Raw genomic sequence first — 13,610 nt, 5'->3', positions numbered from 1 at the left:
ACACATTGTTTTTCTCTTTCTCCGCGCAGACTCTTCTCAGCTGGAGGATAATCAAACAGTCTGGACGTGAAGACACACTCTTCTCACACTTAGATTGTTTGTGTACAGCAAATTGAGTGCAATCGAGGCTGTGCTTGGACCCAGGTCTGTGCGGTAAACATGGGAGACCAGAGGTCAGTCCAGCCCCTCCTGCTCCTTCTGCTGCTCCTGCTGCTCCTCGCCAGGCTGTCACAGCTATGGGCCTTCCCCTTCAGCCCCTCTCTGGACTTGGATGTCACTCCCAGGACAACTGTCGTCTCCAAAGGTGAGGGTGGTAAACAGAATTTTCTAGATCGTTTTTTTTTCCAACTGTGAGGCGCAGAGGGAGAGACATGAGGCGAGGATGCCGTGTTAAGTGAATGGGGAAGGTGCATGTGGAGGAGAAGTTGGTTACTGTGGTTTGGTCTGCTGAGTTTGTGCAGTTTACCAACACTGTCAGCAGTTGGAGCTGCAGCAGCTACTTCTTCTCATCACATGTCTGTCAAATCGAAACACACCAACATGGTACACATCGTTGTCACGTTCAGTGCGCGTTACACTTTCAGAGAATATTATTATTAACAATGTCCACCACAAATAAACAACCGGAAATCTGATTAGACATCAGAGGAAAGAGATGCTCAGAGTTTTTAGGTTTTATTCAACATCATAAAAATCAGTTGATAGTCGCTTGTGTATCATTGGATACACTGCACACAGGAAGTGCTAATAGCTATTATGGCATACATAAATGTCACCAATTTGCCAAAAATGTAAACCAATATAGGTAAAAAAAAAAAAAAAAACAGGGCTCATAATACAGTCTACAACGTGACGCACTGAATTTATGGTAACACCCCCCACCACCACCACTACCACCCAAAGCATTATGGGCACTGTAGTTGCAAAACATGGCAACATAATTACCTCCCAAGGGTGTGGGAGCTTGTTGACTTTAAAAACCCCTGTTTTTTTAGATTCATCCATGCAAACACATGTGCACAAGCCAACTAAACACTCACCTCGCTGTCCTTATTTGATGCTGCTGCAACCTCTTCCTCCCCTCCCCGGTAAAGAAGTGGCACAGTTTTCGAAGTTGGCCCTGAAGACAGCTCCTTCATGCTCAGAGTTATTAATCGCCTCTCTCAAGCCCTGTCCTAGATCACACGGCTCAGCAAACACCTCTAATGAAACAATAGACAGGAGGCCCTCATAAAAGAGGACCCGAGCACATTAGACCTGATTAGTGTCCGTGCAGAAAATACTGCTGAATAGGTGTATTTTGGCACTTTAAACACACGACCAGAACTGCTGCCTTCCTTTCTTCCCTTACCTTACCCACCTCACTTCCCACCAGCTCACCTTTTCCCCTCCCTCTCTCCTCGCTCCCCATCACTGCGGCAGAGGCTGCCACTGCAGCTGCAGCGAGAAGGGAACTCCGGCACTGGCAGACTGATCGGATAGCTGCGCTCTTACCTCCACTCCACTCCACCCCTCTCCACTTCCTCTTCAGTCCTCAGAGGATGAGTATTATTAGAGGACGGGCCTGGCTCTATTTGCCGGCCGAGCTCTCAGGTGCAATGTCACAAGGGCTGTTGTGAGTGTTGCGGTGAGAGATGACGGGGAGGATATGCTGCTTGACGTTCTGAATCACAATCAATCAGAGATATATAACAGAGGAGGAGCCAAGTTTTGCTGTGTGTCTGCTGCTTTCTGGTGCATTTTCATGATCTGAAAAGCAATGTTGCGTTTGCTGTTTGCTGGAGAGAGGGAGGAACTCCACATTCAAGTTTCGCCTCATAATGCACTGAATGTGGCACCACTTTTACTGCTACTATTATGGAGCTGTTTACTGCAACCATTGGGAGATGACAGCACTGAAATGACTCCTAATATCAGTACAGTTATTTATCAGCCGAATGAAAAGGACACACTCGATTAACTCTGAGGAGTTCATCAGACAGGGCAGCACAAATAATTCATGAGGCCTCATTAAGCAAGTTTGTAAGAACATCATAGACAGAGCTTATTGTCTATTCTGAAAGCCTCTAAATTGTCATGCCACCGCCTATTTATTTACACATCTCTGACTCTGCCTCAGATTATAAATCATACATAACCGCCTCACTGTGCGCACTTCTCTGCGACGCAGCCAGAGCCAGTCTGTCATCGCAGATTTTATTTTTCTCCTTGCCCTCGTAGAAAGTCGTCCTTGACCTACTTTTTAAATCACCAGAGGAGGCGTGTCAGCGCATGCGAGAGCGCAGGATGTGCACGTGTGTCAGCATGAGTTTCATCAGTCCCCATGAACGTGCCAGTACCCCGTGTGTATGTGTGTGTGGGAGGAGAGGTGCTATTTGGGTTTGCATTCAGTCATATCATGTAAAATCTGCACACATGCACCCGCTTGTCACTTTCCTTGCGGAGACACATGTCGCTCGGCGGGGGGGTGGGGGTGCAGGGTGGCAAGCTCCCCCTCATAAGGACGATATGTGTGGCTGGATGCGCACTGCTGTATGTGGAAATGAGATGGATGTTGTGTGTGGGTGTCACTACCTATGGGAGATGTTGTGGGAGGATTTATATTATGTTTCTCAGATGGGGTGAGGGGGCGCTCATTAAGTTACAGTATGCTTTGCAGATGGCCTGCATAAGTGGGAGTACAAGGACATGCTGTATAGGAGGGAGATCAGATTGATAAGAAAGAAAATGACATGAGATGACTTTATGCACTCTTGTATGGAAATCTCCAGGTCCAGTTGTGCTAGAAAAACCACCATAGAAGAAATGAATCCTGCATACTGTGAGAAGCTTGCAATGATAATATTTGACTCAGTAAATGTTTCTGTCCAATAAGCAGAGGTGGAAGAAGAATTCACACCCTTTACTTAAAGCCGCACTAATCAACATATTTATATTAACAATGAATGAAATGACAGTGTTTATGTGCCTGTAGCGATAAACCCACAGAGAACTACCAGCTGACTCGGCAGTTTCATTGTTTCACTTTTATGGCTAACATCTTTACTGGTACTGTTTTGGTTTAGTCTCACCTCTGTTATTGTCCTGCAGCAGCAGCAGCAGCAGGCAGCTGTTTTCAGGAAAAAAATTGTCTTAATAAACCCTCTCAACACTATCTACCCAATACCAAACAGCAGACACACACAGTTAGCAACTAGCTGGTGAACATAGTGGAGCATTTAGCAGCTAAAGAGCCACATATTTCCCTCAAGAAGTGGTGGAGACCATAACAGAGCTAAAAGGACAGTGAATACGGGACTTATATTTATCGAGTAGACAGAAATATGACTCTAAATGAATTCTAATGTTGCTCAGTGTCTACTGGATGAGCAAATAGCCGGCTAATTGCTATCATGTTCTCTCCCTTTATAGCCAAAACAATCAAATAATGTAGGTTTAAGAAAAAGCAATATCACAGTTTAAAAAAAATCCTTCATTAAAGTAATTTTTTTTTTTCAACTTGGGTTTTTATATCATAATCGTGTCTGTTCTATGATTAATCCATTAAAGTTGTAATACAGCCCTAGAATCCAGTCATATGTACAGTATGTGCAGCTTTAATAGGTAAATTTGATAGAGATAGATTGTGTGTTTACGTGACAGGGTGGCGGCTGTTTTCCTTTTCCCAGAGGTGAGATTAATGCCTGACCACGTTCTGAACTCGGCTGTCTTGCCCGTGGGCTGCCTGCTTTGGCTTTTCCTGCCTGTGCCACCAGACCTGAAGTAATGCAGTGCTGAAATATTGATATACTGTAAGTTGTCTGTTGCTACTGTGACAAGCTGGGATAGCAAAATAGGTCATAGTAGTGTAATTCCTTATTGTTAGCACTATTGATATTGTGATGGTGGTAGTAACGCCTACCAGCTTGATGCTCTTTTGTAGATGAAGAGTTTTCTTTATCCAGTATGGCAATTACAGTGCTGAGGAGACAGGCCATGCAGTGATAGTCACCAATTTACTGTTCAGCCAAGTCTATTATTGTCTTAACAAACAGCCTGAGCAGCTGCATCCACTGTGTGTTGAACACAGAAAACATTGATGATTTACTCACATTATCAGCTCGGCCTCGGCTGCTTTGACAGAAGTTGTTGAACCTCTATCTCAGCTGTGTGACAGCGTTGATACGCCACCTTTCGTTTTCACCATTTTGTTTTTCTCTCTCCGTGGTGACATTTCATGCTTTGGACCCTGAGATTCCCAAGACGCTTTGATCTTATTCCCGTCTTGATAGTGCTGATGTGGGATTCTGACAGGCTCTTATCGGTGATTCACTTATAGCGTCGTGCAAGGCCCGAAACAACACGAGGACTGTTTGTGTGTCGTACGTGGGGTTGGCTTTTCTTTTCAGAGATGAAAGTCTTGGCTGTCTTTCATCTCATTTTGCAGTCTCCCTGGTCGAACAGAGTCCTATGAAAGTTTTGGCTCCGAGACAAGCTCTGAAGGAGGTATTGTGTTTGTGTCATCATTGGTAGTGTGGTAAACACAACACTGCCACTTTGACGTAATAACAAGTGCTCTCTCTGACAACTTTATTCATGAAGAACTGAGTGCATATCTCAGAGTGGTAAGGTCCTATTTTTCGTTAAACCATGAGATTCCTGAAAAAAAAAAAAGGTAGATTGACATATTTGGGTAAACATTAATGTTCATGTTAAAACTTGAATTCTCAGTTTAAAGGACCCGTTCACCTGAATTAAAAAATGCAGAGGTTTGGATTTATTGCCAAGATATCTGTCTCTGACTTTTCTTTTCAATTTTGTTTGTGGAAAATGGAAAACCTTTAGCTACTATTACTTTGATTATGTGATCATGGCACTCATACTTAAATAATGTTATAGGATTTTACATAAAAGTGTTCCTTATACTTTCTGATTACTTTGAGGGGGCGTTATAACACCAGAGCCGCTGCAGCAAACTTAACTAGATGATCAGACTTCCTGTATTCTGGTGCTATTGAATGGAATAAGGAGGAATTAAGGAGGAGTCAAACTTTTAGCAGCTAATGTTCAGGCTTTGCTTTGATAGAAGGTGGAGATATTAGCATTTCATTATAAACTTTAAATCCAATTATATTTACATCTTGAATTATGTTAAACAACCAATGTCTTTTATGCTGCTGATTGGCTTTTAATGTGTTTTTGACAATTTTACTTTAAGGTTCAAGGTTCGGGTTTGAAAAGATCAATTGGTTATTTATAAGATTTGCTTTTCTACAGCCTCATTTTCTAATATCTTAATGTTGCACGTTCAATGTCTTGATGAGGTTGGTGAGCTGTGTAATCACCAGGGACAACGGGTGGAAATAAGTTCAGAGCTTTATCATTCTAACCCTGACAAAGTCTGACATGTTGTACTATTTTTACACATATATTGGTGTCGTCAATCAACCTAAACCTGACGCTATCCGAATCTGACAGCCTGGCTCAGTCCCAACACACCTGTGGATAATTTGATCTGATCCAGTGTGTTTTCAGCCCAAATGGAAAGAGAACAGTGACAGCAACAGCAGCGTGATGCACCACCAATTAACGGGCAGTCCAGTCATGGTCAAAAACAGTAGAAATACATGTCATTTTTCCTGCACTTCACAGTTCACATGCTTTGTCTGGTGACAAAAAAACACCAGACAGAGACCTGTGAACTTCAGACCTGTGAACGGCTCTCGGTGGATCTACCCTTTACGGAGGAAACAGTCCCAGTGACAGCTGTTGACAGTGAGTGCTTTGGAGTATCCATCATAATGGGAAAAAGATGTTGCCGTTGAATTTTTTCATCTTATTTTTTTTTTTTTCTGAATTTCCACTTACCTCCCGTGAACTGGGGTGGAGGCAGGAATCTCTGTGATTTATGTACATCTCAAAACGTGGGCAGATGAAACCAAAACTACCGGATGGAGCCAAACCAGCAGAGGAAAGGGAGAAAATATGGGTGAAGTAAACCTTTAAGGATAGAGGCACACATATAGATGAGTGCACTTTATATTACCATGTATACCATAGCTATGTAAAATACTTGTTACTGATTGCCTGGCAGGTGTTTAATCACCGATCTTAATCAATAAGCAAACAATGCCCAATGTAGTTTTGAGATGAAATATGAAGTTTTATTTTTTGTTTGTGTGTTTTCCCACCCACTGCCAATCAATAACGCTTGTTTGTTGTTTTATATGTTGCTTTTAGAGGTTGATCGAAATTGATCGACAAAAATATTTATTTTGATAATTGATTAATTGAGTAATCAAGAAAATAATCAGCAGATTAATTGTTCTTTAGATGCAGCCCTAGTTGACTTATTTTAAGTTTGACACATATGTAATTCCATTTCAACACATGACTCTGTAAACACATGTCCTCTTTCTCTTTGTCCATTATACACAATAATAATACAAGAATACGAAAATAATAATAATGATCTCTAACATCCCCTGTCTTCTGTTGAGGTGCAATCAAAGACAAATTTCCACTACAGTGGCGTGGGCAATAATATTGCATTGTAAACTGCAGGTAACCATAGCAACAGTATTTTTGCCCCAGTGAAATTATCCTAACCATAGACCACAAACAAACTTTGTGCTTTTGTATTTGCCTGGACTAACTGCTGTGAGCTTGATAACTCACTTCCACATGTGTAAAATAATGGACTGTATAATAACGGAGGGGGCTTTGCGATCTTTGTCGTCTATTTTCGTACACCATGCAGGACACCCAGTTGTGTCTTATTGCTTACATAACACATAGTCATGTTTACTGACTCTTGCGCATGGTAAAGATGTGAAGAGATGCTTATATAATGTGGATAGAGTTGACGACAACTGACAATTCTGACACTGTCCAAAGAGGTTAAGTCAGTTTTTCCTTCAAGCATTTGTTCCCAAATCTTTTCTGTAAGCACGTGTGTGTGTGTGTGTGTGTGTCACATGCTCTCCATAGTGATCAGTCAGTGAGTCACATAGGAAGTCACACACCCTGATGACTGTGGTGATACACACACACACACACACACACACAAATATACAGTGGATTTACTATCGTCTTGGACCCCACATGGAGGATTACAAACATGTCTGAGAGTAAGTGAGCGCATTCTGGACACACCACCTGTGACGGCTCAGTGTTGAGTCACAGTCACTCGAGGGGGAAAAACACACAACACGCTCTGCTCAGATCTTCTGACTCGCTGACAGACATTTCTTAACTTTCAAAAGACCAAGAGACAGATGAAGGGCGGAATAAGTGTAAAGTGTGTGTGTGTGTGTGTGTGTGTGTGTGTGCATGTGTGTGTGCGTGTGTACCCACTGGAAAAACTGACAGATGTTACTAAGGGTCAGTAGTTTTGATGTCTTTCCCTCATCCAGTGATGTACAAAAATAGGTCTGTGTTAACGCAAACACACACACACACTCACACACACATACACACACACACACACACACACACACACACACACACACACACACACACACACACACACACACACATTCACACACACACACACATACACGTGCATACATGAAGACAACAGTAAATAGAAACCAGCTAACAGGCTGAGAGGCTTCTGGCGCACCTCAGCGCTCTGTTGACTTTCCTCATTGATTTTGTTGCAAAACACAAGGTACAGGTGTGTGTGTGTGTGTGTGTGTGTGTGTGTGTGTGTGTGTGCGTGTGCGGGTGCGTGTGCGTGTGTGTGTTGCTTACTGCTTAATCATGCTAATGCTGATAAAAATGGTGTTAAATGTTGAAGTCCTATGTTTTCATATTGGTTATGTTTGAAACTTTAAAGCTGCACTCATCGATATTTTTATATGACGAAAAGAAAAAACATTTAACGTGAAAGTGGTATCTCCTAGTTACGAACCCACAGAGAGGTATCATCACTTCTCCTCAGTTCTACAGAGTTTGCACTTTAGTGCCCTTTGGCTTATTGTTTTGGTTTTGCAACTTTACTTCTTAATTTAACAAATTTTGATATTAATAAAACTATTCAGTTCTTCTTCAAGTCAGTGATAAAGGATATATAATAATAATAATTTTACCTAAACAAATTACAGTATGAAATTAATAAAACAGAAATAGCCTGAGACGAAAGATATGAAGAAAATAATCAGATGTGTTCAGAGGGATCATTGAAACTGATAGAAAGAACATCACAAGGAATATCAAAATACACATGTTGAAAATAAATCCGTTAATAATAAATGAGTCAATTTGATTAATTTAGTCAAGAAACACTGACACATGTAAATCATAGAGTAGTTTTAAAAGACATTGTTTACTGAAGTTATTATGTCTGACTGAAGCATGTTGCTGTCGGAGCAGGCAGCAAACATAAAGGCCCGTTTCTCCACTTCTCCACAAGTCAAGTCAGTTTTTGTTATATAGCCCAAACAGTTCCAAAGTCCTGAAGTTATTGTTGGGCTTAAACTGAACCAAATCTTAATAAGATTTGGAATTAAAATGTGATTTGTGTCATTTTTTTTTTTTTATACAAGTGTGTGGTTGTGTATTTGTACTCTCTACACAGAGTAGAAACTGTACACTTTCTGAAAAAACAAAAGCGCGTTTTCTTTCCTTATTTCTTCACAGATAGCTGACAGATTGGTTTTAAAGCGCATCTGTAATTGCACCCCATTGATTTTCACTCCTGAGATTCAGGTTAAACTCAACGTTGATCTTCTCTTTCATACATCTGGGTGAGATCGAGTGGTGTAAAAAAAAACAACACACAGCCACATCGCGCCGGGTCTGAGAGCAAGGTCACTCTGCTCCCTTGGGGCCGGGGACATTGCGTACGTCACCGCGGTCCTTCTCATCAGCACTGTGCTTGTTATATCATGCAGCCACTATTTTTATAAGATAGAAACCAAGGCTTTTGCTCACTCTTGGATGACTCACGAGCGGTGGATCATGCCACAGCCTTGGGCTTCCATTGTGTTTGCATAACTCTGTCTTTTAACGTGATCTCGGAGAATAAGCAATGTTCTCCTTGTAACATCTCGTTAATCATCGCCTGTTGTGTTTCCTGTTTTATTTTGAAGTACTCACGTGGCCTGTAGTTTCAGTTCCTGTCCTCGTGTTGCCTCCTGTTCCCTTGATCATCCACACCTGCTTCCAATTACTCACCTGCCCCTGCTTTTCCCCTCAGCAAACCCTGTATACATATATAAATAAATATATATATATATATATGTATATATGTATATATATATATATATGTATATACTCCCCTGGTTTCCCTGTTCTCCTGCCAGATTGTCTTTCTTCCTCCCCATGTGTTCATTGCTCTCCAGTGTTAGTCTCTGTAGTTTTTGACTTAGCTTTGTTCTCTGGTTTTTGGATTGTCGCCTGCTTCCTGCCTGGATTTGTTAGTTTGATTCAGACTGATTATCTGTGTATGTGACTGCCTGGCTTTCCAGTAAAAAAGGCTTAGTCTTTTTGAACTTTACCTTGTGGTCTGAGTCTTTCCACTTCACACTCAGGAAGAGGACAATGTTGTTTTACACATTTTTATGTGTTTATGTTTTTCCATTCCGTTTCTCTCTGCCACCCTCCTGCTCTTTGTTGCCTATCGATATGTCCTGTGCTTACTTAAGTATGTGTTTATGTGTGTGTGTGTGGCTTTTTATGCATTTGTACGTGTGTATGGTGGAGAGGGTGTCCTGCTGCGTGACTCCTACCCCTTGCTGCCAGAGCCCCCCCCCCCCACATCCTTTATCCCCCAGCGTGTCCTGACCTTTGGCTGTGTCAGAGGAGCTGCTCATTGCTCACTGAAATCTGACTGAGGCTGACTGGCTCTGAGAAATAATAGGTGCCGGTCACAGAGTCTCATCTGTAGATTTCATTGAAAGTTACATAAGTTTTTGCTCTTGTTGCTACTGTAGGGCGCAGCTGTGACAGTTCCTTAGGAAGTTCAGTTCACTAGAATTGAACCTTTGATGCTGGGAATTAATGGGACGAACAAAGACGAACTATTTTAAAGGATAATTGTATAATTTCATTGATAAAAATTAGGTTTTATATTCATAGTTAGTCTTTTCTGCTGGTTAAGACATACTGCTCACCTCATACTGCTTCGCTAAAAAGAAGTGACGGTGCACAAAATATGAGCAGTTACTGAGGTTAGCAATAGAGACAAACTTTGCCCATTAGACCACATTAATGTGACGCATCCTCATTAATATAAGTTGAGGCACATACGAAGATGGCAGATAGGACAAGATCCTCTGGACTCTAGTCGCCAATGGTGGTGGAGTAAAGTCAGCAGCAGATGGTTGATGGAAATTCTCAGATGAATCACCCTGGACGCTCATTGGGCAGGCGATGGGCAGGAGGTAGGTCGCAAGACAGCGGAATCCGAAAGAGCAGAATGACGACACTTCAGTGATACTTTAAGGACCAGCGTCCAGGGAGTGATCAGCTGAAGGCATGTTGACGTCACAGTTGTGAATGTGGGGACGGTGTGAGAAAGTGGAAATGGCAGATTATAGGAAGAAAAGCCAGAAATTCAACCATAGAGTCCTCAAAAATGATGTTTCAAATGTCCAACACAGTCTGTACACTTACTTCCTGGTTCAACTTTGACCCACTGAACCCGTTGAGCTGAACTTAGCTGTTTGTGCATGATTGTGCAGTATTACCAATATTTCAGGTGTGAAATGTGGCAGTTAAAGCGATCTACTGAGACTGTTGGCTTGTTTACGACTTTTTATGAGACGGGGTGGCTCGCAATATTTACACTAATGGCTCCAAATTAATGTTTTGATGATTAATGATGTTAATATGCTGCATCTTTTTTAAATGTCACCGCTCTCAAGAATAGTGCAGACTGGATGTTTTGAAACTTTAGCTGAGGGTTTCCTCTAGCCGGAGCTGTACACGCAGTGTCATTCTCTCTGGCTGTCCTGTGTATAATCAGTGTGACAGGTATGACAGAGGCAGTATGGTAATAACCTAATTACTGACCAGTGAGAGGAGCCCCTGTAGTCGCCTGGCTGTCAGTGATAGAGCCGGTAAGAAAAGGGCCGGCAGGGAGGAAGGTGGGCGGTAAGAGAGACTGCAGTCTGACTCAGTCTCTGGACTTCAGTGGGCTCTCGCAGTGCTGCTGTCATCAGCCAGTGTGTCCATGTGACAGTTAGACAAGCAGCCAGTCATGTGGGGGAGAAAACACCCTCCATGTGATGGCGGGGGGGGCAGGAAACAGTTTTCAGCATGTTGCATTACGCAAGATCAAACGCAGTTGGCGACTCGCTGTCATCCTCATTATCATCACGGTCTTTGTGAATTAGAGCACTACAAGTATCAGTAGTTCTGCAGCTGAGGGTCGCCAAAGCCTCGAGGAATGTGTGCGTTTGTCGTCTTGTATCTTTGTTTTGCGTAAAAAAAAAAGGGATTCCAGTTTCAGTTGGGAGGATCCTTTAACTGGTTTGACAGCATTTCCTGTCAAATACAAACCTGATTGTTGACACAAAACCTGTCTTTTTTTTTTTTTTTTTTTTTTTTTTGTCTCACACTGTATTGACCGAAGCATAAAGCATTGCTAATAATCTTAGCCAAAAAAATTTTTGTATTAAATCCAAACTGCTGGATCTTGAACGATGGTATCAGCAGCATCAGTGTTAGGATTTTTCACTCAGCATCTTTGCACAGTGTCTGTGGATGGGCTGGATAATGCACCTTAATACATTTTTGCATGGATTTGCATGGATAATGGATGGATAATGAGACAACAGGCCCCCTGGGCACAGACATGTACAAGGCCCCCCAACTCCCTGACATCAGAGAGACTGGAACAGACACAACATGACTACAAACAACACAACCTTTTGTGGGTTTTTTTTTTTTTACTCTTTTTAGTAATTTTGTGACTCTTTGTGGTGGTTTTGCATCCCTTCGTGTGTAATCACTTTGTTTCTCTATGTTGTCGTCTCTTTGTGGCTCTTAATGCTCTTGTGTCACCTTTTAGTAGTTTTGCATATATTTGTGTTCATTTGTTGTGTTTCCTCTAGTTATTTTGTCTTTTTGCATCTCTTTGTTGTCACTCTGTGCCTCTTTGTGGTCATTTTGTGTGTTGTTGTTGTTGTTTTTTCTGTGGTTGTTTCGTGACTCTGTGTGGTCATTTTCTGTCTCTTTTCTGTCAGTTTTTTGATCGACAATCCGACAAGAAATGTCGCTGATCCCTGCAGGGGAACCCGGACCCCTGGGCCCTCCGAATCCAGCTGTGCTTTTTCAGTACCAAATAAAATATGTCATCCAACATTCAGTAACAAAACCTGTCAATTACCAAAAGTTTTCACTTAATGTTTAGTCGAGTTGTCATATTGTTATTATATTCTTTGTTTAAATAGTTCTTGATTTAAAAGGGAACTAAACCAGACATAGAATCAGCTTACTGGTCATACCTGGTATTACTCACCCTGAGAAATATGTATAATGTTTGATGGTGTTATTTGAGTTGTACTGGGAGTTTTTTCTATCATCACTCGCCTATATATATTTGTTCTTAGCGCCACTATATTGCTACTACTGACACCGATCTAATTCAATATGTTTAACTGGAGTTTATGAACCGTGGAATATATAATAACGTGCTGGTTAATCATCTATAACCTTCCAGCAGTGACTCTGCGAGCCTCCGGCCATCGCAGCTGCACTGGACCCTTATCGCTCCATCAGAGGTAACGACGAACGGGAGAACAGATTAACCGCGACAGGCATGCAGGGCCTCACACCACAGCAAATCGATCGGTGGGGGACAAATATAGGTTGTCTCATTGCTGCTAGCTGGAACATGGCTGTCATCAGTTCACAACGGAAAGACGGGAGAGGGAGGTGGAGAGGATGTGCCCAACATGCCCATCTCCACTCTGCTGTTAACGCTGTTGATCCACCTTCAATTACTCTGTTGTGTTGCTCTAATGACAGCTGTTCTCTCTGTGTGTTGTTTCTTCTGCACGTCAGGTTTATTGAATCAGACATTAATCTCCAACTTTTCATGCAAATCAAAGCTCTGTAAACCTACTTCTGCTGTGAGGGAGATCTTCCATGCCCAGAGAAAAATAACAACGTCCTCCTTTTTACTGTCTCACAGCAGCAGAGCGACCTGCCCCCATTTCTGAGGTGCTACACCGGGGTGCGTTCAAATATTCAGTGTAGTGCACCAGGCCAATTATTTTGTGATGGATAAAAAGTGTTTTCTGCACCAAGGACAAAAGATTGACGACTGAAATACATCCTATTTTACTTTAGAAACACATAGTATTCAGTGACAGAGCTAACCCTAATTTGGCCCACTTACTGCGTGTACCCCCCTCCCCCATCACCCTCATTCACACACACACACACACACACACACACACACACACACACACACGCACACACACACACACGCGTGTGCACAGGCTTACATACCCACATAGCAGTGATGATGATGATGCTGTCGCAGTACTGCTGATGCGATTTGGCAGTACTGGGGCACAATTCCTGCTGAATGCCCTAAAATTTCATCTCCCCTGTGCCCCCATCCCCACATTCCCTCTCGACAGCACTCTCAGCAATCACACCAGCGACCCCCCCCC

General features: G+C 42.3%; 1 protein-coding gene across 1 annotated transcript in view; it reads left to right on the top strand.

Moving 5' to 3' along the window:
• Window positions 1-159: 159 nt before the first annotated feature.
• The window catches only part of sema4g (semaphorin 4G), a 30,051-nt gene continuing 16,600 nt past the window's right edge, over window positions 160-13,610 (top strand). Inside the window, exon 1 of the mRNA XM_022743289.1 lies at window positions 160-304. Coding sequence (XP_022599010.1) covers window positions 160-304 — 145 coding nt within the window. The remainder of the gene's footprint in view (window positions 305-13,610) is intronic.

Source organism: Seriola dumerili, unplaced genomic scaffold (genome assembly GCF_002260705.1).
Source record: "Seriola dumerili isolate Sdu_G_001 unplaced genomic scaffold, Sdu_1.0 BDQW01000068.1, whole genome shotgun sequence".
Taxonomy (NCBI): Eukaryota; Metazoa; Chordata; class Actinopteri; order Carangiformes; family Carangidae; genus Seriola; species Seriola dumerili.
This window is presented reverse-complemented; position numbering and strand designations above follow the sequence as displayed.